This window comes from Leptopilina boulardi, unplaced genomic scaffold (assembly GCF_019393585.1).
Source record: "Leptopilina boulardi isolate dan_hultmark-lab unplaced genomic scaffold, ZJU_Lbou_2.1 LbouV2_368, whole genome shotgun sequence".
NCBI lineage: Eukaryota > Metazoa > Arthropoda > Insecta > Hymenoptera > Figitidae > Leptopilina > Leptopilina boulardi.
In genome coordinates, this window is record NW_026137938.1 from 1166149 (window position 1) to 1190961 (window position 24813).

The window sequence follows — 24813 nt, forward strand, 5'->3', positions numbered from 1 at the left end:
AAATGAAGACCTCGACGGAATATATTTGATTTTTTGGAGCAAAAAAACACAGCAGAAATTATCTAGAAATTGGTCATTTTCAGTGGTTCAGTTTGAACTGAATTTTTTACATGTTTATTTAGCTCCAAATTTGGAGCAAAATAGACATGTAAAAATTTTTTTTAATAATAACTATAAGGGAAAGTGAGGTAGAGTGGGAAGTAGGGTTAAGTGGAAAATGGCAAATAAACAACACTGGGTTAAAAAAAAATGGTCAAGTCGTGTTTATTTAAAATTTTTTGTGTTTATTGAAAGTTTGGTTGACACTGAACAAGAATATACCAAAAAAAAATTTTTTCATTCGTTCAGTTCCGTAAAAAACGAGATTAAAATATCAAAAAATCGCTTATTTAACACTTTTTGAAGCGTTGTAAAATGAAAACGCAACAAGATAAAAATCTTCACGAGGGCTTAAATGAAAGCTTAAACCTTCAACTTTGAGTCCCAAAACTGAAAAGAAAATGATAATTGCGCAGAAAATTTATTTAACATGAAATAACTATCTCAAATAGTCAAAATAGTTAGAATAGAGAGCACTTGTTAAAAATCGATTTCCATAACCGAATTTATTTGGAACTTGTTTCTTGGAAGTTTTTAACGTTTTTATTGACGTTTCGAAAGTTGGATTTCAAAAATTCAAAATGGCGGATTAAAAATGGCATTCAAATATTTCAAAAAATTTTTTTGAACGCTATTTTTAATCCGCCATTTTGAATTTTTTAAATCCAACTTTCGAAACGTCAATAAAAACGTTAAAAACTTCCAAGTAACAAGTTCCAAATAAATTCGGTTATGGAAATCGATTTTTAACAAGTGCTCTCTATCCCAGCTATTTTGACTATTTGAGATAGTTATTTCATGTTAAATAAATTTTCTGCTCAATTATCATTCACTTTTCAGTTTTGGGACTCAAAGTTGAAGGTTTAAGCTTTCATTTAAGCCCTCGTGAAGATTTTTATCTTGTTGCATTTTCATTTTACAACGCTTCAAAAAGTGCTAAAAAAGCGATTTTTTGACACTTTAATCTCGTTTTTTACGGAACTGACCGAATGAAAAATTTTTTTTTGGTATATTCTTGTTCAGTGTCACCTAAACTTTCAATAAACACAAAAAATTTTAAATAAACACGACTTGACCATTTTTTTGTAACCCAGTGCAATGTGCTTGTGTTATTGTTAGATTTAACAAAAGAAATGTAAAAAGTGATTTTTAAAAGTTTTGTCAGCCTTTACTTCATGCTGTAATTTTTTTTTAAAATAAACAAATAAAAAACTCCTGGTGAGTGAGGTCAAAAAAAGAAATTAAAGGAAAAGATTATTTTCTTTCAAAAAAGAGATCAAACAACGGAAACCTTTTTTAAAAGGATAAGAAATTAAAGATTCTACATTAAAAGGTGGAAAAATATGAGAATCAATAAGATTTCGCTCAAGGGAAAGGCGAGAATCTGAAAAACGCGGACAAGCCCAAATCACATGATTAATATCCTCTGATTCAAATCCACAATAAGCACACTCTGAAGAGTCAGAAAGATTCTTCCTTGCACGACTAAAAGCTAAATTATAATGATTAGAACGAATCCTAGAAATAGTAGAAATCCACATTCTATTAAGTTTACTACCATGAAACCATGGTTTTTTACAAGAAGAGAGATCAAAAAAGAAATTTTTAAAATAAAAAACACCGTTATTCTCAACATTCGAAGACTGACGCCAATTATAAGAAACTTTTTCAAGAAATTTAGTAAAAGCAGTAACCCAAATATCAGAATGAGGTAAAAGAATATCCAAATGAGAACCCTGAATAGGGGCAGATCTAGCTAATGCATCAGCTCTCTCATTTCCAGAAATACCCTTGTGTCCAGGAATCCAAAATAGAGTTATAGATAAATTACAATTAGCAGCTTCAAATAAAAGATTACGGATCTTTAGGATTAAATAAGAAGTAATCGAAGAAACTTTTGAAGTTTGACAAGCTAAAAGAATACTTTTGGAATCAGAAAAAATTACCGAAGAAGGAATACCCTCATCCAAAATAAATTGAATATTTTCGCAAATAGCCAAAGCCTCCGCAGTAAAAATAGAAGCATGAAACGAAATTTTAAACTGACGTTCCAAAAACAATTGAGGAGAGAAAAAAGAAAAACCAACTAAAGAATCAGGAGATTTAGAACCATCAGTATAAAAATGAATAGAATTCGAAAATTTATGAGAAATATAATTTTGAAAAATATTATTAGGACAATTTGAATGCTGAAGAACAAAACCAAATTGAGTATCTATATTAGGCAAGAAAAAATGAGAATCAAAAGGAGAAAGATAAAAGGGATGAATCGAAGAATTAAGGACACGGGGAATATAACCCCGAAACTTGTGATAAGAAATCAAAAGAAGAAAACCTTTATCCAAATTATAATTAGTTAGACCATGAGAAGAAATATAGCAAAGTTCCTCTAAGATAGAAAACATAGGGTGATGAAAAACTTGAAAAGATCGAATTAGAAATTTATCCGAAAGCATTTGAAATCTCGCTAAAAGAGGAAACTCTCTCAATTCACCCTGCATAACTAAAATAGGAGTAGATAAACGATAACCAAGAATGACACGAAGAAAGTTATTATGCAATTTAAGAAGTTTAAGAAAAAATTTATCATTAAAAATGGCCAAAACATGACATCCATATTCAAAAGAGCTACGACCATAAGCTTGATAAAAAAGACGAAGAGTTTGAGGGTGAGAACCCCACCAAGTTCCACTAAGACACTTTAACATATTTAAAACCTGTTGAAAACGACAAATAAGTTTATTAAAATGTAAATCCCACGAAAGAGTACAATGAAAAGTAATACCTAAAAAAGTCGCATCCTCAGAAGGAACAATAGTCTGGTTACCAAAAGTAAGAAAAATTTTATTCGAGAGTTTATTAATAGGAACCGGAAAAATAACAAGTTTAGATTTAGTAGCAGAAATAGAAAGGCCTCTATTAAAAAGAAAAGAAGATAAAGAATCAAGAGCCTGCTGAAGAAGAATAATACAATCCTCAGGATTATCAGCTGAAACATACAAAACGATATCATCAGCAAATTCAATAATTTTACAACCTAAAGGAAGAACTTTATGTAAATTACGAGTATAAACAAGATAAAGAATAGGACTAAGAATACAACCCTGAGGTAAGCCTTTATTTAAAAAATACGGACCTTTATTTTCTCCATTGATACGAAAAAATATGCGACGATCTGAAAGTAAATTAAGAATAAATTTACAAATTTTTAAAGAAACACCAATTTCAAGCAGATCATTAATCAAAATATTCGGAATCACATTATCATAGGCAGCTTTAATATCTAAAAAAAGGCAACCTGTAAATCTATTAGAAGCCAAAGAAAGATGTAAGGTGGAGGAAAGAATAGCCAAATTATCCGCACAAGAATGATTCTTACGAAAACCATACTGAAATTTTGAAAGAAAGTTATTAGATTCAAGCCAAAATTGTAAACGTGTTTGAATAATATTTTCAAAAACTTTAAGAAAGCAAGAAGCTAAAGATATAGGACGGAATTTATTAGGAACAGCTTTAGGGAGTAGAAAAATCAAAAAATCCTTCCATGAAGATGGAAAAAGACCGGAAGTAAATAAATGATTAAAAATGTGAAGAAGAAAAGATAAAGAGGAGCGAGGTAACTTTGAAATAATAAAATAACTAATTTTATCCAACCCGGGAGACGAATTTAATTTACAAGAATTTAAAACAGAAGACAACTCATCAAAAGTAAATGGAGAATCCAAAAAAGAAAGCCCTAAAGAAGAGGAAGCAAAATTCCGGAGAGAATCAGGCATAGAAGGAATAATAAGATTAGAAAAATCTTGAGACATCGATAAAAAATCTTCAATGTAAATATTTATAAAATTAAGTACATCTAAATTAAGTAATTAAGAAGAAGGAGAAGGAGAGGAAAGAAATCTATGACGAAAAGCGCGAATTTTTGACCAAACAATTGAAATTGGAGTAAAGGGGGAGAGGGATTCACAAAAAGATTTAAAACTATTGCGTTTAATCCTCTTCAATTTTTTAGTAGTCTCAGCTTGACATTTGGAAAATTTAATAAAGTTCTCATAGGAAGAATTTGCCATATAAGATTTAAATAAAGCTGTCCTTATGCGAATAAGTCTATCGCATTCCTTATTCCACCACGGAGGAGAACAAGGAAAAAATCTCCTCTTAGATGATTTACGATTAAAATTAGGATCCGATGCATGAAGAGCAGAATCAATATCATCATAAAAATCCTGATAAGAATGTAAAACATCATTATCACAATCAAAAGAAGGAAGATCAGCAGATCCATGACGAGACTCTAGAAAAGAAACAAATTTTTTCCAATCAATATTCTTCAAATTATATTTATGGGAATTAAACTGAAAAAAAGAGAAAGGAACACCTAAAACAGTTTTAATAGGAAAATGATCACTTCCTAAACTATCCTCTAAAACAGACCAAGAAGAGACCAACCTTAAACTATTCGAAACCACAGTTAAATCAACTGCAGAACTAGAAGAACCAGAACGAGAAAAAAAAACTTACAACGAGGATTTTTACATTGATTGACAACGTGACCAAAACGAAAACATTGAAAACACATCCTCGGCTGTGAGATATACGGGTGAACTCTAATACGTAATTGAAAAATAGTAATAAACTCAGGAACTTCCTAACCATCAAGCGCGTTCCACACTTAAACTTTTCGGGCGTCCGACACGACACACGTGCCCCCTCTTCTCCATCTACCAAATGCATTCCCCTCCTGACGTAGGAGAAGTTAGTATTGAAGAGGGGGCACGTTTCACGTGTCGGGCGTCCGAAAAGTTTAAGTGTGGAACGCGCTTCAAAGCGTAATTGCACTGTAGACGAAGGAGTCAACTCTCCTTTGTCATTTTTAAAAACAAATCTCCTAGCATCTAAAACTGCACAGCCCGAATCAGTCTTAGCAAAACTCTTAAAATCATCAACTGAAAAATCCATGGGAACACCCCGAATAATACCCTCGCGTGAAACATTAAAATTAGGAATAAACGCATTAAAATCCGAATTATCAAGAAAAGCCTTGTTATCAACAATAGCATTAGCTTGTTTCCCTTCAAAGCCATAATAAAGCGAAAAGGCACTAAGGCCTAAAACGCACAAAAAACGTATTCTCACCTGCCAATGTAAGAGCCACTGCACAGTTTGCAGGAACAAAATAAATCAAAATTTAAATAATAAGTTCAATACAAAACACAAACTTGACCAAATAAATAAGAAATAAAAACGAAAAACGTATGCAAAACGTTTAAAAAAGAGCCCGAGGCTAAAAATAGCAAAAAAGATGGTAATAAAGATTTTTAAGTTTTCAAAATTGGCGCCGCTGCATTGTCTCACCTGTTAAAGCCGGAAGTTGGTAAAACCACATAGCACAACATTTTTCAGCAAGTTTGCAGCAAACTTGATCCATATAGCAAAATATCCTCCTGATGTCAAGTTTACGAAGTAAACTTGCAGAAAACTTGCATGACAAAGTAAAACTTAAATGTCTGCGGAGTAGTTTTCTATGACATTTAGAGCTGCACACAATATTTTAATCATTTTCCCTATAAGGGAAGGCAACGTTTATTAAAATACATACATTTTGAATACAAAAAGGTTTTTTGGAATATTTTAGAAAGTTTGCTATAAATATGCTTCGTAAACTTGTCATCAGGAGGTCATTTTGCTATATGTCTCAAGTTTGCTGCAAACTTCCCAGTGAACACCAAATAACAGTTTCATAAATGTTACAGAATAGTTCCATATCTATGTCATTCCATACGTGTAACAACCCTTGTTACACATTTGGGATGACATAGATATGGAACTATTCGGTAACATTTATGAAACTGTTATTTGGTGTTCACTGGGTTGCAATGCAAACTAACGAACTTTGCATTGCAAACTTGCTGAAAAATGTTGTGTTATCTGGGAAATGATTAGCCTGAGAGAGATAATACTAACCATTGAATTTTCATTTCCTTTTCAAGCAATACGTCTTTGAAAATTAAGAATAATACTTTTACAAATTTTATATAATAAAATTGTCCAGTTTTTGATGCCTCTGGTGACATTGGGAAGAACATCATGTTATCTGTATATTAAATCACTGAATTATGGCATTTTTTCGGATATTTTGAATTTCTAAAAACTAATGTCAGAATCGTGATTAGCGATCCCGAAAACCCCAGAGCAATAAGTTTCATTCAAATTGCTTAAACTAATCGTTGAACTTAACAATTTGTTTATATAAATTGTTTACAGCAATTTAACAAATTTAGTCTGTAGCACTGCTACAATAGAAACTTATGATCTTATGATTTTATTCACGGAGAAAAAAAGTTATCTATTTTAGTTAATTTTTAGCTACCTTAGCTAACCTTAATATGGATAGCAATTATTGTTAACTTTAACAGCTAATAATTAAGTCTTACAGCTAATTTTTTTGCTGCAACAGCTAATTAACTGCTGTAACTAAAAATTAGCTATCCATATAATAGGAAACTCATTTTTCTCCGTGTTTAAAAAGGCCCGAGATGTAAATATAAGTTAAATAAATATTTAGATAGGTGATAAAATAACGAAAATTTTAAAAGGTATGTCATCTATGTGCCCTTAATCTTGTCCATATAGGAACAATTTAAATATTCTGATAAGAATCTTGATTCCATTCAGAATCACACATTTTTGCGTGGCACATCTGCAATTTTACATTAAATATGTAAATTTATGCTATGATCAGTAAATTTTATAACATATTTTGAAAAGACAACTATGCCGTTTCAGGCATAGTTGTAATTATAAGTTTTTTAAACAATAATTTCGTTTATCTAAGTTTAAAAAAAATTCACAATTTTCTTTTTTTGAAATATATTTCGGGTGGACAAGAAAAATAACGGTTGGACAAATTTGGACTTATCTTGGACAAACCAATGCAACATAGAAAAGTTAAAAATTTTAACATGGCGGAGCCAAATTCACAAATGACCTGAAACGATCATAACTTTTACTGTAAAAGATATGATCGTTTCAGGTCATATGTGTTCTGTTCTGTGCCAGTGCCACGGAACAAAAATGGTTATATATTCAGTTCCGTGCCGAGGCACGAAACGAAAATGGTTATATATTTAGTTCCGTGCCAAGACACGAAACGAAAATGGTTATATATTCAGTTCTGTGCCAAGGCCCGGAACGAAAATAGTTGTATATTTAATTCCGTGCCGAGGAACGAAACGAAAATAAAGAGGCATTTATCTTAGTGCTATAAGCACAGAATAAAATTATTTATTTGGAAATTTTATTTCGTTGCAAATACGTAAACAACAATAAATGGGGACAGATTGTCCGGCCTGTTTACATTAAGTGTCCTTACACACAAGGATATCATCTCACAAATTTAAGAAAATATTATCAATTATATATTATATATCACTCTATATTATAAAAAGATTTCGCCGCCGCTGATTCAGAAATTTTGACCTACAGGTCAAGCCTTGACGGCAAGCTCGCCTTTGACGGCTACTCCCTCAAAATTTAGGTCAAATTTAAGGGCAGTTTTGACCTATGGGTAAAGGGTTGACGGGGAAACATCTCTAACCCCCTCTACCTCAAAATGTAGGTCAAATTTAAGGTCAGTTTTGACCTATAGGTCCTGAGTTAACGGGGAAACCCCTCTTAGACCCTCTACCTTTAAATTTAGGTCAAATTTAACGGCAGTTTTGACTTATAGGTCTAGAGTTGACGGGGAAACACCTCTAACCTCCTCTACCTCAAAATTGTTTTTTCTCATAAATATTCACTAATTAAAAGAGAATTTTCCAAAAAAACGTATAGGTGCTCAAGACCCACAGTTGGGTCGCAAACCGTGAAAGGGTTAATATTTATGAGAAAAAACAATCCTACGTAAAATTAGTCATACTGCAGTCAAACTACATAAATATAAATATATATATATATATATTCTCTAAACTCTAATAATTAAATAAATAAAACGTGCTTATGATATACAGGGTGTTCCAAAAGTATGGAAACTTGCAAATATCTCGAAAAGTACGAATTTTCGTAAAAAATGTTCAAGACAAAAGTTGTTCCAAACAAAAAGATGTACATCTTCGAAACCAAAAACTCCGACAAGTGCGAGTTACACTCGCACTAAAATCGAGGGTTCCGTACTCGAAGTGAACTTATTTGGTAAAAAACAAATGTTTAAAAAATATGTGTTGTATGACAACTAATATAAGTGATACGAAGAGGAACAATTTTCTTGAAATTTAAAAAATTGTTCCTTTTTGTATCACTTATTTTATTTGACATACAACACATATTTTTTAAACATTTGTTTTTATACCAAATAAGTTCGCTTCGAGTACGGAACCCCCGATTTCAGTGCGAGTGTAACTCGCACTTGTCCGATTTTTTTTATTTTAGAGTTGTAACGACTGAAGAAATAAACTCAATCATGTTTATTAAATTATTTCTATAATCTACACATAAAAATACGTAAAAATAGTAAATTTGAAGCCCTTTAGAAAAAATTTGTTCGGGAGAAAATTCATGATTTTTTCTAAAATTATCAGTTTTTTCTTGACAGCCCCAGAAAAATCAACTCCAATCATCCTCGCTTTTTTTTGTTGTAATCTACACGTAAAAATACGTCAAAATATATAAATTTGAATCACTTTAGATCAACTTTTTTGCGGAAAAATACATTTTTTTCTTAAATTTATCATTTTTCTTCAAAAATTTGATAAAAATTGATCATCAACTCCAATCGTGCTTACATTTTTTCCCTGTATTTTTCACGCAAAAATACAGTTTTACAGCACATATGAACAATTTTGGTTGAATATTGTGTGCGCTAGGGAGAATTAATCATTTTTTTCGAAATTTTTGATTTTTCCTTGACAACGCTATATGTAAATTGATCTGAATCAAGTTCGATATATTTTTCCTGTAATTTTCACGTAAAAATACGTAAGTGTACCAAATTTGAGCTCTTTATGTCAAAAGATGTGGCCGCTAGGGGGGGGGGTACATAGTCATTTTTAGGCATTTTTCGTAAAAATTCATGGTTTTTCCTTGACAACGCTATGTTAATCAATTCCAATCAAGTTCGCTATATTTTTCCTGTAATCTACACGCGAATCAATCTCAGGTATCTTGAAGAGATAGAAAAAATACAGACATCTTTCTATAAAAAAAGTCTTATTCTTAGCGAAAAATACACCAGGTTACGCGGTTAGGTATGAACTTGGACTGACAAAACTTTCGGCGAGTGTGTTTCGACTTCTCTTAGGCTGTATTGAAAAAATACTGTTGATGAATGACGATAGATTTCCAAAATTGTGTTTCGAACGTTTAAAAAATATTTCCAATAATAAGGTCTCAAGTAAATTTAATTGGTATAAGCTGGTACTTTTTTCTTTGAGGGCATCGACGCAACGGAAGAATGGAAAAACCTAACTATTGTCACACTACAGACAAACAAATCGAAATGGCTGAAAAAATTCGACAATTTTTTGTTAGCAGAAGATGCGAGAAAAGTGCAAGAATCGCAATCGTTAGAACTGCTTCCACATCTAATGTTAAATATAGGGGCAAAAACATATCTGGTACAAAAAATATCTATAAAATTTCTTAGGTTATTATGTCAAATCCGTCTTTCTAATAAATTTTTCTTAAAATTGGCTATTAATAAAAAATTTTACAAAACACCCGCCAAGGGATATTGCGAGGGTTGTGGTTCGTAATTTTCGAATTTATGTTACCATATTTTTATTGAATGTCCTTATCTCCGCGAAGAGAGAGCGAAACATATTTGCCCTTGTTACGACGAACAGAACACAATTGATTCCTTTTTGAAAATTCTAGATTCCACAAATATTGTGGATTTAAAAAATTTATATATTTTTTGTAAAACTTCATTTTTAAAAATGTATAAATTTTAAAGCGGCAACCTCTTTGTATTGACTTTTATGCCATTTAACAAATAAATCAATATATACTAAATCAGATATTACATTCCTCTTATAATAATATTGATGGGCCATGATCCATCTCAACCCAATAACTCTATTTCAGAATAAAAAACATTAGTATCTTTTATTTGCGAAATCAAATTACAATATTTCTTATCAAAACTATCGACACACTGTACATAATTATGTAAATTTATTATTTTGTCTGGATTGCGGTCCATGTATTTTGCATCAAAGGGTGGTACACGCGAAGCCTCCCCTTTCTTTTTTTTCCAGATTTCCTTTTCTTCTTCACTACTAGATTGACACTCACTTGTCGACATTTTCCTTCTTTTTTATTTTTATAATAGTGACTAAAAATTTAATAATTTTGTTATATTAACGAGAATTTGGACAACATTTATGCAATAAACCGAACTTACAATTTTGACACCGCTACGAAAAAAGACATTGAAAAAATGGAGAACGCCAGTTTGAAACAAGTTGCGCACTTCGTCCAATAGATGGCAGAAGTGCTATTTCAATTATTTATTTTCTTTTATAGTTTTAGATTAAAATTTTCTTTAATTTTATAATAAAACAGTTTCATTTTACTTTTTTTCATTGTAGGTAATGATAATTACAGTACAATAATTATTTTTTATATTTCATTAATTAATTTTAAAATTATTAGTGAAAATTGTACACCACAGATGGCACCACATGTTTTATCAATAGTATTAAAAATAATTACGAATTATCTCTATTTGAATTATTTGAATTGATTAATGTTATTTGAAAATGAATTGAATATTAGGGTAAATGCACCAGTGGTGGATCAGGCACCAATGGTGGATCAACAGCGTTAAAAAGGTTAAAATAAGCTATTTCTAATTGAACTAAATGTTTCAATCGTTTAGGGGAGGTGTATAGATAAGTTTTATGAAATAAAATCATTTGAAAATATTTAGGAAAACAAAGCAATACAACAATTGTTGATTTTATGCTTTTTCACATGAAATCTTAAAAAATAATTGTTTAGTCTAAATTTTTTTAATTTTTAGAGTAGAAAGTAATCAATTCTTTCCATATAGAATACTTCTGGAAAAAAATATACATCATTAAGTTATTTTTGTGTAGTGTAAAGGGGTAAATGATCCACGACTGGAGCAATGTCATTTTATTGTTGAATGGGGGTGTGAGGGGGTGTAAACGTTACAAGCAGGTCGAAAACTACGCGATAGTGTCCTTGAAGACTTGTTAATGCATACTATTGTAAAGATTACCCTATATTTTTCATCTGAAAAAATCTGTACACCTTTAAAGTCAAAATAATAAATTTAGTAGGCTTAATTGATCCACCACTGGTGCAGTTACCCTATTTGAAAATAATAATAAATGTTATATTAAAAAAAATGTATTAGGTGTTACTATGTAATATAAAAGAAAAAAATTTATAATTCCATTATTTGAAAATATAATAACAATGAAATCACATTGTTATATAATTATTGCTTTAATAAGAAATAATAAAATTATTAATTAAAAGAAAAATAATATAAATGTAATAACTCCTTACTATTAAAAATATTTAAAAATAGAAAGAAAATAATATTGTTTGATTGCAAAATAAAAATTAAAGAGAATTTATAAATAATTTCTAAATTAATTTGCACCAATAATTAAATATTTGTAATTAGAAAAATGTTGTGTGTGTGTGTGTGTGTTGTATTTGATAACTTCCGCTCGTAACAATTAAAAAATAATTTAGAAATAATAATCAAATTAATTTTGAATAAATAATTATATATTTAAAATTAGAAAATATGTGCATGTTGTATTTGATGTTTATAAAAATATTTTAAAAAATTATTGTTTTATAATAAATAATAATAAAAAAAAATTTAATTTACAGAAATTCCATCCCTAACTGCATCAAGTCTGTGAAATAAAAATAATGTACTCCTTGTATATTCCTAACAATCTTGGAAGTCCTCCATTGGGGACAAAAGAATATATCCCGGGATTTTATTGTTTATAACTTAGTGAAAAAAATATAAAATCAACTCAATAAAAAAAATCCCAGGCGTGCAATCTTTTTTCCTCAATTTTAGTACGAATGATCTCAGGTCTGAATGCTTATAATTTACAAGTCGGAGTTACCATTTATTAGAATGCATTTATACCTTTGTCAATATTAATTAATGTTTATCTATTTTAAATCAAATTTAGATTTTAAAATTATCGCTTGAAAAAGTTTATTACAACTTTGCGAAGCGGCGTACGAACGAAGTTTCGGATAATTTTTTATTTTTCCGACTGAGGTGTAAATGCATTCTTGTCAAGATTTCGAAATGAAAATCGACAACAAAATTATAAAATATTTATAAATTGTTAACTATAGTACGTAAAAATATAAATTAATGTATATTCTTGTTAAATAAAATTATCTATTCTTATAAATGGATATTTTCTTCTTAGCGGTATGATGTCTAAATTGTAATAATAATAATTCTAGATCTCTGTTGCAGAAAAATCTAAAATTATTTTTGAACATATTATAGTAACTTAAAAATATATATTAATTCTAGAAATTTATTTAATAAAAGGACTAATTCCTACCTGAATTCCGAAAAGGATGACCATGCCAATTGAATATAAATAACAGTCGAATTTCATAAAAAAAAATAAGGAAAATATATTTTACATTTAAAAAAATATTTCTTAAAAAAACGAATTTATATTGTTTTTTCTTCGTTTATTAACTTTTGACAAGTTTGCAAATAACTTGACAAATTGAATTACAATTAGAAAATATACAATAACTATGTTTTGAGCACTTTTTTCAAATATATTATTTCATGCCTTTTATCAATATTTAAGGACTGGTTTTTTTTTCATTGTATTATAAAGATGATTTTTCTTTTCGACATTCCATTGACACAATTATATTTTAATATTCTCTTTTGGGACATTAATTTTTTTTTTAAAGTTTAAGTCCAAAATCGTCAACTATCAATAGATGACAGTTTCGGTTAATATTTTAGATTTATTTGAAATAAAAATAGAAAATTAAAGTGATTTAATAGTGTCAACGGAAAATTGAAAAGATGGTGAAAAATTAAGTGAAAATATATATTGCGAATTTTAACAAAAATTAAATTTTACATTCACTTTTATCAAATTGCCCTTGAAGGAATTTATTAAAGAGCTTATACAGCCGCAATATATTATTATTCATAATACATTGTATTCAGTTGTAATGTTTGTCATATAATTTTATATTTTAAGGGATCAGTGAAAAAGTATTCGCTGTTAGGAAATATTGAAATTTTTCAATCACTGTCACATTTAGTCTCTCTTTGGCTGCATATAATTATTGGCGTTTTTATTTACTTAAAAATAATTATATTATTTATGCTAAGGAAGCAAGCTGCATTGCAGCATATTTATAAAAAATGAATATAAAATCTTTGGTATAAATTTATGACTTTCTTAATTATAACCAGAATTTTGTAAGAATATTTTCTATAATAAACTATACAAGACGGAATCAAGAATTATTTTCTTTAATTCCTTTTGTCGCCGCAAGATATATATATATAATTATTTAAGATCATCTTGAAAGCTTGAAATTAACATTTTTGTTTTGTCGATTATTCAATGTATTTTTTAAAAATTAATTTTTATATATTGCATTTCAATTTTTAGGAACATTTGGTGTTGAGATATTTGTTACTTTTTTTTACATTTTCTTTATGTCAAATAACCTAATTCTTATTTGCCTTAGTCTTATTTCAATATTTTTTGTGTGTTTTATTTAATCTAATTCTTTTTTATGGCATAATCTTTATTTAACTTCATATTTTTATTTGGCCTAATCTGATGGACATAATATTTATCCTAATCTTTATAATTCGACCTAATAGTTTCTTAACCTAATTCTTAATAGACCTAACCTCCATTTGACACTCGTTTATGAACGCAAAGTCTGAGAGAGAAAAGGACGGAGATATATATCTATCCTTTTCTATCTCATTTGCGTTCATAAATCAGTGTGAAATGGAGGTTAGGTCTAATAAGAATCCACATTCTTAAAACAATCCAATTCCCGAATCTTTTTTTCATGGATAAATAAAAAAAAAAAACTAAAATTTCTCGTGACCACCTTTTGAATTATTAATGAAAGGGAATAATTTATTTATTATGTATTAGATTATTTAAGAATTAGGTTAAATAAAGATTAGGATACATTAACATTAGACAAGAAAAAATTTTATCAATTAAGAATTATGTTAAATGTAAATTATGTCATATAAGAAGTAGATAAAGAATAGGCTAAATAAAAATTAAATAAAGATTATGATATAAAAACTTTAAATCAAATAATCAGACTACATAAAGATTAGGTCAAAATAAAAATTAATTTAATCAAAAATTTTGTTAAATATACGTTCCGTTTGATAAGAATTAGATGAAATAAGAATAAGTCTAAATAAAAATTAGATTATGTAAATATTATAGGCCATAATATATAATAAAATAAGTTGGAACAATAATTATCTAGTAATAATTATTTTATTAATAATAATTAATTAAGCTAAAAAGGGATGCATGAATATTACATCATCGAAACTTTAGTTATCTAAAGTTTTATTTGTAAAAATTGCTATTTGAGAGAATTATCGAATCAAATTTTCATTTGACCGAAATTGCAAAATAAACGAACAAATATTCGATATAATAGTTTTGGTGTAAATTTTAAAATTAAATCAAGAAAATTGTGTACACTGAAAAAATTTTGGTTCAGCAGCTGCCCTCAAACGAAAAATTTCTATAATCAATTAATTTCATACTTAATATTTGCCATGAGTTTTTATATGAGTGAAGTTAACTGAATATAGAAATTTTTCTTTTGGGGCAGCTGTTGGACCAAAAATTTTTTAGTGTAGATTAATTTAAAAATTCCCGCCAATTCTGACGGATATTTGTTCGGTCAAATAAAAATTCGACGTATTAAAATTTTTATCAAATAAAAATTAGTACAAATAAAAATTCCCCGCCAAATGAAGTCTTGGTAAAATATTTTCACAATTTAATTGTATAGAAAAATAAAAAAAAAAAAGATTATAGTCTTATTTTTTGCAGTTCTCTTTGGTGACTATTAAATTGAATTTTTTTGTCACTTGTTTAATATTTTAAAAATTTTAGAAAAGAAATCTTTTCAGATAATTTTTTTTTTCAAATGCATAATTCAAAGAGTGTTTAAGCTTTCAAGAATATTGAATACAGGAACCATAAATAATGAGAAAGAGAGGAGTAAATGATATTATAATAATAATATTATGATATTAATATAATTTACTCTTATTTTTCTCATTATTTCTGGTTCCTGTCTTCAATAAAGAAGAAAAAACTATCATTTTTTTTTTTTGGACTTATACTGATGCGGCACTATTCCCTGTAAAAAAGTATTAAGTGATAGTGATAGTTTTCTAATATGCAGCACTTTTTACATAGCAATATAAATTATATTTCTCTTGATATACAATTTGTATTTTTATTAAAAAATCACAATTTTCTTCTTATCACAGATATTTCCACAAATTTTTTTCATACTTCCTTCATAGAATCTCTTTATAATCAAAATTTATGAAATTTTCATAATTCAATATTTCATTATATTAGCATCTAAAAAATTTCAACTATTAGCGAATAATAATACTTTTTTACAGGGATTTAAAATAAATTTTTAATAGTAATAATAATAATAATGTAAAAAGTTCACAAATTAAATTGTCTGGTTCTGTTTATAATTACTTATATAACACCAATAGATTTATTTATTAAAACTTTCGTTAAAAAAAATATTTATAGATAAAAATACCTATTTAACAATATTTTGACAGTGGCCAATTAAAGAATTTTTTCTTCTTTTTTTAAATATTTGGTCTAATTCATTTAAATTTTTTAATATACAATATACTCTCATTTTAGGCCGGAAAAAAATTGAATCCGAAACTCTTAATCCATATGTTTTATAATATAAATTGTTCGTTGAATTGATTCTAATTCGTTGATTTTTTTTTTTTGATTTAATCATATCAATTAAAAAAAAAATTACGTTTTGAATTAAGAGTGAGAGTATTATTGTGTATAAATATCCTATATTTTTATTTTGAAAAAAATAAAAATAATGTCACTCGCTTAAAAACGAACTATATTTAAGTGGAATAGCTATATCGCTTATCGTTGAATTATGACGAGTTATTCGCGAGCCTTCATTGTCATTCACAAGATTTGAATTTACAGAATGTGAAAGTGCTGCTGTTTTATTAAAATCTATAACGGCATAACCTTTCACAGTTTTATTTGGCGATTCTGGAGGTATTGAAATTGTATTTGCTGTTATATTTTCACTAACAACATTTTCAGAAACATCTTTTTTATCTAAATCCAAAACGGCATAATTTACTTCTCTGATTATACATGAAGGTGGAGTTGATGGAGGCAGTGGCGATTTTTCAGCAACGGAAGAACTTGAAAATCGTTTTCTTAAACTTTCTATTTCGCTTGACTGTAAATTTGCATATGAATGTCTAGAGCCATCATCCCATTCCAATTGTAAACGTGGTAATGGTGGTGGTCGAGTTTTTGTAACATGAACATCAACATCTTGGCCCTGATTTATATTCATATAAGGATGTTCAATTGATTCTATTGGACTACAATCATCTCTCAATGGAGTAAAGTCTGAATTACTATGGGAAGGAGATAAGGAATTTGTATCACTGGCAATGTTAACATTCATGTAGCAAGCTGCTTGTGAAGATTTACTTTGGTTACTAGCCTCTTGATGTGGTTGTATTGACTGGCTGTCGAAACCACTATTTGATGTTGTACTTGTAATTGTACTCGACCTGCAAATATTTTTATTTTTTAACTTGAAACAGGAGTTTTATTATTATCAAAAATTATTTTTATGTTCTGGACCCCATAAAACTTTTTTTAAATCTCTTTTTCGTTTTTTAAACAAAAAAATGAATTAAAAAAATTTTTTAAGGGGTCCGGAATCAAAGCTGCGTGGGTTCAAGAATTCAAATTTATAAAATATCAAATATTTTACTTTAAATAACTAATGTTACTAGATATTAAATTCATTATATTCATTCCTTAATAAAAATATTACCAAGAAAATTTATTTCGAATATTTCAGAATCGAATTAAGACAAATTTTCAAAATTTTAATTAACCAGAATAAATTTCTAAAAAATATTCTCAAAATTCAATTTTTTAATTTTTTTAAGTCGTATATTTAAGTAATTTATTTGAATTACTAGTTTTATCACAGTTTTTAGTTTTAATGATCAAATTTCGGACAATAATTAAGTTTTACATATTTTTTTAAGCCTCGAATCGACTTAAAAGTACAAAAAAAGTCATTTTAGTCAATTTATATTCCAAAAAAAGTCAATTTTTTTATTTTAACAAAAAAGTTTTACCGATTTTTAAATTAAATTTGTTTTTAACTAATAATAATCATTTTGGAAGAGTTATAGTCTGAAATTTTTAGAAATAATTGAATTTCAAAAGATTTTGTTAATTTTCAGACGATAATTAAAATTTACAGAACTAAAAATAATTTATCAAATAATTTTAGATAACATTTTTTAAAAGTAATTGAATTTTCAATTTTTATTATGGAAATTAATTGAAATTCAAGTGATTTTAAATTAAAAATTTTTGATGATTTTACTAAAAAATTTATTAAAAATTGCAGACAAAAATACAATAATTTAAAAATCATTTTTAATTGAAAAATGGTTTCAGATAGTTGAATTTTCGAAGAATATTATAAAAATAATTGAATTTCAGGAGAGTTATAATTAAAATTATTAAATTTAAAAAAATTTTAGAAATAATTAAATTTTAGAAGCTTTTAAATTGAAATTTTTGAAAATAATTGAATTTCAATTGAAATTTTGGATAATAATTGAATTTTAGTTGATTTAAAATTTTAAATATTGAAAATAATTGAATTTTAGTTGAATTTGAATTGAAATTTTTGAAAATAATTAAATTTTATTTGATTTTGAATTGAAAATTTGGAAAATAATTGAATTTCAAATAATTGAAGAATTTATTAGAAATTACAAACAAAAATTGAACTTAAAAATGTTTTTAATTGCAAAATGCTTTCAGATAATTGACTTTTCAAAGAATATTATAAAAATCATTAAAAATAATTATTAAATTTCATAAAAAAAATTTTAATTTAAAAATAGTTTAAAATAATTGAATTTGTGATGAATATCATTAAAATTATTAAAGAATAATTAATTTAGTGAAGAATTTTACTTAAAAATTTGTTAAATAATTGAAATAAAAAAGATCTGAAGAAGATCTGCATTTTATACTAAAAAAATGTATTTTGTATTAAAAAGTCGCATTTTCAAAAAAAAGTCGGAAATAAACGAAACAGTCAAATAATCCGAGGCCTGATTTTTAAATACTTTTTTTTTAAATAAGCAGACCACGGAATCACTATTGTATTAAATAAATAAAATAAATAATTAATGAAATTGCAAAAGATTTTAAATTTGAAGTAAATTTTCTGCAAATTTAAATCTCTGTGGTTTTTTTCCTAATTTCTGACAACACTTCAATTTTAGAGTTTTTATTTAAAACTTTTTTTAATAATTGAATTTTTTAAAAAAATAATTTATTTTCAAAATATTTTGTTAAATTTCAGACAATAATTAAATTTTACAGAATTGAATTTAGATGAAAATAGATGGAAATTTTTTAGAAATAATTAAATTGTAAAAGATTTGAAACTGAAATTTTTGAAAATAATTCCATTTCAAGAGATTTTGAATTTAAATTTTTTTGTAATTTTAATTGATAATTTTTTTTAAATTTTAAACAATTATTGAATATTCCAATTTTTGCCTGATTTGCATTGAAATTTTTTTTTTTTAATTTTTAGACCAATTATAATTATAATTTTGAAAAATAATTAAATTTTTTGAAAATAATGGAATTTTCGACCGATAATAAAAAAATTTTTTTAAATAATTTATTACATCCTTGCGCACAACTCTTTTTAAAAATCGTTCTAATAATACCAGGTCGTTCATTGCTTAAAAGTTTTTCTTTTGTTTTTGATTTTGGACGCCTTTGGTCCAATTATGTATATACATTTATATTTTTGCATTTTCATGTATAGGGCTTCTCATGCCCGTGTATAACTTTAAATAAATAAATAAATAAATAAATTTAATTTATGGCAGATTTGAACTAGAACCTTTGAAAACTGAATTTTTGTCCGTATTTTACAAATTCGCATTAAAATTTTTTTAAATTAAATTTTTAGCAAAATTGAATTAAATTTTTTTAAATAATTTAATTTTTGATAGATTTAATTTAAATTACGGAAAATAATTGAATTTTTGACTAGTTTTCATTGAGATTTTTAAAAAAAAAAATAAGTTTTTGACAAATTACAATTCAAATTTATTTTTTTGAAGATATTTTGAAGATTTAAAATTCAAATTTTTGGAAGTAATTGAACTTTAAGAGATTTTTGTTTCAAAATTTCGGTTACTTCTGTTACTGAAAAATTTATTAGAAATAACAGGCAAAAATTAAATTTCAAACGTTTCTTTAAATTGAAAAATGCTTTCAGTTAATTAAATTTCAGAAAAATATTATAAAAATCATAAAAATAAAAAAAAAATTGAATTTCGGAAAAATTATAACTGAAATTATTAGATGAAAAATTTTAAAAGATTTTAAATTGAAATATTTGGTAATTTTTTTTTTTTTTAATTGGAAACAATTGTTGAATTTTATAAAATTTTTAATTGAAAAATAGTTTAAAAGAATTGAATTTGTGAGGAATTTCATTAAAATTATTGAAAATAATTAATTTAGATAAGAATTTTAGTTAAAAAATTTGTTAAATAATTGGAAAAAATATATATCTGAAGAAGATTTGTATTATATACTAAAAAAAGAGTACTTTGTTTAAAAATGTTGTAAAGAATGTTAAAAAGTCAAAAAAAAAGTCACATCTTATCAAAATAAATCGAAAAAAATTGTATTTTCGAAAAAAAAGTCGGAAAAAGTCGTATAATCCAAGGCCTGAAAATATTAATTTATTTAATAGAAATTTTAATTTCCAAGATGGGGGGCTAAATTAGGCGAACTCAAAAAGAATGAGCGACTAATAAATATTTTCATTATAGAATCTACTGAAATTTTTGTTTGTCGACATCTTTTAATTTTAATAATTTTGTTCTTTCAATTCTGATATATGTTTTAATATTTGTGAAGATTTGTTACTATTCTCTTGTTTTTAATTTAATATTAAGGCAACATTCCAGGGACGTATCAATAATTAAATGTCCCCCAAAAGATGTAAATCAACCAAAATTTCTTGAAGAGTCGCAAAATAAATATTCCTGTTACAAACTAAATGGTAGCTAAATTAGTTTAACTTATTTATATTGTAAAAAAAAACTTGAAAAAAATTACCTCTGAATGCTCCTTCGAAGATTTTTATTATTATTATGCTCCATTTCAGTTGTCATTGTTGATAATACTTCCTCGTTGACATAAAGAGAAGAGGAATTTAAACTTGGAACTGGTGGAGGAGGTGGTAAAGTAAGAGGTGGCGATGGAGATCCCAAAGTTCCTTGAGGAGACATTGGTCCATTACTACTGCATACGCTGCCTAATCTTCCAATTCCATTTTGTTGACTATGAGAAAATATTGATCCAGAATGATTATTGTTTCTAACTGGTGTTGGATCTAGATAATTAGGCTCTGTTGGTAGTGGCGCACGATTTATCGATGGTCCAGAGAGTGAACTATTTTGTATTTCTCTGGATATTGTATCCTCATTACTGTTGTTGCAGGCCTAAAAAATTGTTTAAAAAAAAGAAACATGACTATTTATTTTATATCTAACATTGCAAAATTTAATAAACATTTACCTGTATGTTTGTTTGTACTAAATTAAAAAGCTGTGCAGCTCGACGGCATTTGAAGGCGTAAATTCCAGGACCAGTGGAACATCGTCTTCCTGATTCAAAGCTAAATATTTCTGCATCATAACCATAGCGTCGCAAACAGCGTAAAGGCCACTTTACAAGTTGTTTTCCCCTTTGATAAAGAACTATGTCTACATCAGTAATTTCTAAACGTCCAGGAGTAATCAAATTACCAAAATCATCTACATTCATCACTTGAAAAATATTTGAGTGAAGATCATTAATATCTGTGCGACTATTGATGCAACCCATTCTTCTTTATCTATTTTTTAATTTAAAAATAATTATTAAATACCAAATAATATTATATTATTTTATTAAAATTTTAATATTATGACTAAACTTTGAATATTTATTAGTAAAATTGTGACAACTTCCAATTCAAAATTAATTAATTTAATTATTGTCAAAAATTTCAATTTAAAACGTTCTAAAATTTAATTATTTCTAAAAATGTCAACTGAAACTCATTCAAAATTTAATGATTTTTATAATTTTCTTCAAAAATTCAATTATTTAAAAGCATTTTTCAATTACAAACTTTTGAAATTTAATTTCAGTTTTTAATAAATTCTTCATTAACAGAATTCACTAAAAATTTAAATTAGAAATCACTTGAAGTTCAATTAATTTCAAAAATTTTTAAATTATAAAACTTTGAAAATTCAAATGTTATCTAAAATTATTTGATAAATTATTTTCAATTCTGTAAAATTTTAATTATTATCTGAAATTTAACAAAAAAAACTAGAGATGTAACTTTTTTATTTAATAAAGATTTAGCGCTTGAAGTAAATACAAATTATAATTCAATTAATTATTATTTCATGTTTAGTGAATTTAAAACAATAAAACTTATAATTAATTTAAATTTAATTAAATTTTTATTAAATGAAAAAAAGTTTAACAATTTTGAAATCAATAAAAGGAGTTGAATTATACAACATTTTTTGATTTACTTTCGAAAATATGACGTCTGTTTTAGTATACAATACAGATCTTTATCAAATCTCTTTTATTACAATTTTTTAACAAATTTTTCTCTAAATTAATTATTTTTAATAATTTTGATGAAATTGTTCACAAATTCAATAATCATAAATAATTTCTCAATTAAATTTTTTTACGAAATTTAACAATTGTTTACAATTTTAAAAAAATCAAATAAAATTACAAACAATTTCAATTTAAAATCGTTTTAAATTTATTTATTTTTTAAATTTTCTATCTAAAGCTTATTAAAATTTAATAATTTCAAATTATAACTCTTCTGAAATTCAATTATTTTTTTAATGATTTTTTTTTAATATTCTTCGAAAAATCAATTATCGAAAAGCGTTTTTCAATTAAAAAATTTTAAATTTCAATTTTGTCTTCAATTTTTAATAAATTCTGCGTCAATAGAAATTACACAAAATTTCAATTAATTTCAAAAATCTGAATTGTTAATTTTCAGAAATTCATTTACTTTTAAAAAATGTTATCTAAAATGATTTAATTAATTATTTTCAATTCTATAAAATTTCATTATCGTCTGAAATTTAACAAAATCTTCTGAAATTTAATTATATCTAAAAATTTCAACTATAACTCTTTGAAAGTTCAATTATTTTTAATAATGTTAATATTTCATTAAAAATTCAATTATTTAAAAAAAAGTCTCAAATAAAAACTCCAAAATTGATGTTTTCGATTCTAAAATATTCAAAATAAATTTTTTTGATAATATTCGTATAGAATTATTTTTATTAAGGAATTAATAAATTTTGATTTAATAAATAATAACATTATTTATTTAAAGTAAAATACTTATTGACTAATTAAATTTAATAAAAATAAAAAAATCTACTTTTTTGAAATGTAAATTGACTAAAACGATATTTTTTTTGACTTATTATCGATCCGAGAGTTGATGTTATTAATTCTTTTTCAATTTTTCTGAAAATTTATTAAAAATTTATTAAAAAATAAAAAAAATTTAAATATTTTTCCCTCAAAATTCTCCTTTTATTTTAAGAAGTCATAAAATTTATTTATCAATTAATTGTTTATTTCTTAAACTTTTTAAAAACTAACTTTTATTTTATTTTATATAACTAGGGGAATGTTAATTATTTTTGTTATTAATAAAAATTTTAGTAAAATCGGGAAAATGCTTTATATAAGTTAGGGAAGCTTTTTTTTTACTTAAATAACATTAAAAATACAAATGAAAATAATATGATTTTAATTATTTTAATTTATTTTAATCTTTTTATATTTACTATTAAAAACATTTATTGGATTTTATTATTTATTTTTATTTTATTTTCGCTGCTTTTTATTTATTAACTAAGGAATGCGAAGCCTGTAATAGTCTCAACTTTCAACAGTATTAAATCTCAATAGTCTCAAGCGTATCAAGTCCCAATTCTCAATTAAAGTGTCTCAAATTTCAATTGTATCAAGTTCCAAAAATCTTTTTTTTAACTCATTACTTCTCAAATTCAAATTTAATTGTTCATAAATTTTTTAATATTTTTTCTATATAGATACTTTAATAATATTCTTAAAATTATAAATTAAATTATTACTAACATTACAGCTGTAAAAAATCATTAAAATCATTTTTTTTCAATTTCCTAACAAATTTTTCTTTTTTTTTTATTTCTAACAACAATATGTCAATATCTATATTTTAGCAAATAATGTTCAAGGTTAGGAAAATAATAACAAACATATTACACAAATAACAACGCATTATTATGTATATAGATATTAGTTATCATATTTCTTATTTTAGTAATTAAAATAATTAAGCTGTAATGAAAGTGACAAATATAAATATATTTAATTAAAATTAATAAATTTTTTCTTACACTTATAAAACTTTGCGTTTGCACCATATTTATAACATTTCAATTAGCCATCAAACACTCAGCTGGTGTTATGTTTCTGCATTATTATTATTATTTATTTATTTATTTTTTAAATCAAAGTATAGACAAATTCTATATAAATATTGTCTTTTTATGTACACAACAAATAAGCGATTTTAAATAGAAGATAAATTCCAAATATAATAGATTCATTTCGTTGAATGCACACAACCTTTTTCGCACTTTTACACATATTTGTGTTTTGTATCTTTTTTTTGTCTGTTTTATAGAATTAAAGAAGGACAAAACTATATATAATATATAAGAGTCACTAATAGCCTAAGCACAATATGTTTATGAAATTCGACACGAAATTTATTGGTCACCCAGTATACAAAATGTAGAACATCTGAAATGTGACACTTTGGGCGAGGAATTAAAGGCGGTTCCAGAATAGATGCAAAAGCCAAGTACAAGTGCAAGTCCAAGTGCAAATCCCATGAGTGCGAAAGAGATAGGCAGTCTATCTATCTCTCTTGCACTCATGGGATTTGCAGTTGGACTTGCACTTGTACTTGACTTTTGCACCTATTCTGGAACCGCCTTTAGGTGCCTTTTCATAGGGCGTTTACCTTGCGTCGAGCCCATTGTGGAACCAGCCAAACTAAGGCCGATTCCAGAATGGAGCCAAACGCAGACGCGACGCATCCCCATTTGCTTAGCATTGCGCATTGCGCTGCGTCGCGTCTGCGATCCGTTTGGCTCCATTCTGTGGTCCATTCCACAATAGCTAAACGCAAAGTTAAAACGCACGCAAAGATGACGCGCGCGTTGGTTCTAAC

General features: G+C 26.3%; 1 protein-coding gene across 1 annotated transcript; it reads right to left on the reverse strand.

The window, feature by feature from the left end:
- Positions 1-13176: 13176 nt before the first annotated feature.
- Positions 13177-24290, reverse strand: LOC127287296 (fibroblast growth factor receptor substrate 2). Its single transcript, XM_051314128.1, has 4 exons — positions 23972-24290; positions 21057-21375; positions 20595-20980; positions 13177-16975 (listed from the first exon to the last, which is right to left on the reverse strand). The coding sequence occupies exons 2-4, from the start codon at positions 21363-21365 to the stop codon at positions 16255-16257; spliced, it is 1416 nt and encodes a 471-aa protein (XP_051170085.1). The 5' UTR covers positions 21366-21375; positions 23972-24290; the 3' UTR covers positions 13177-16254.
- Positions 24291-24813: the final 523 nt, after the last annotated feature.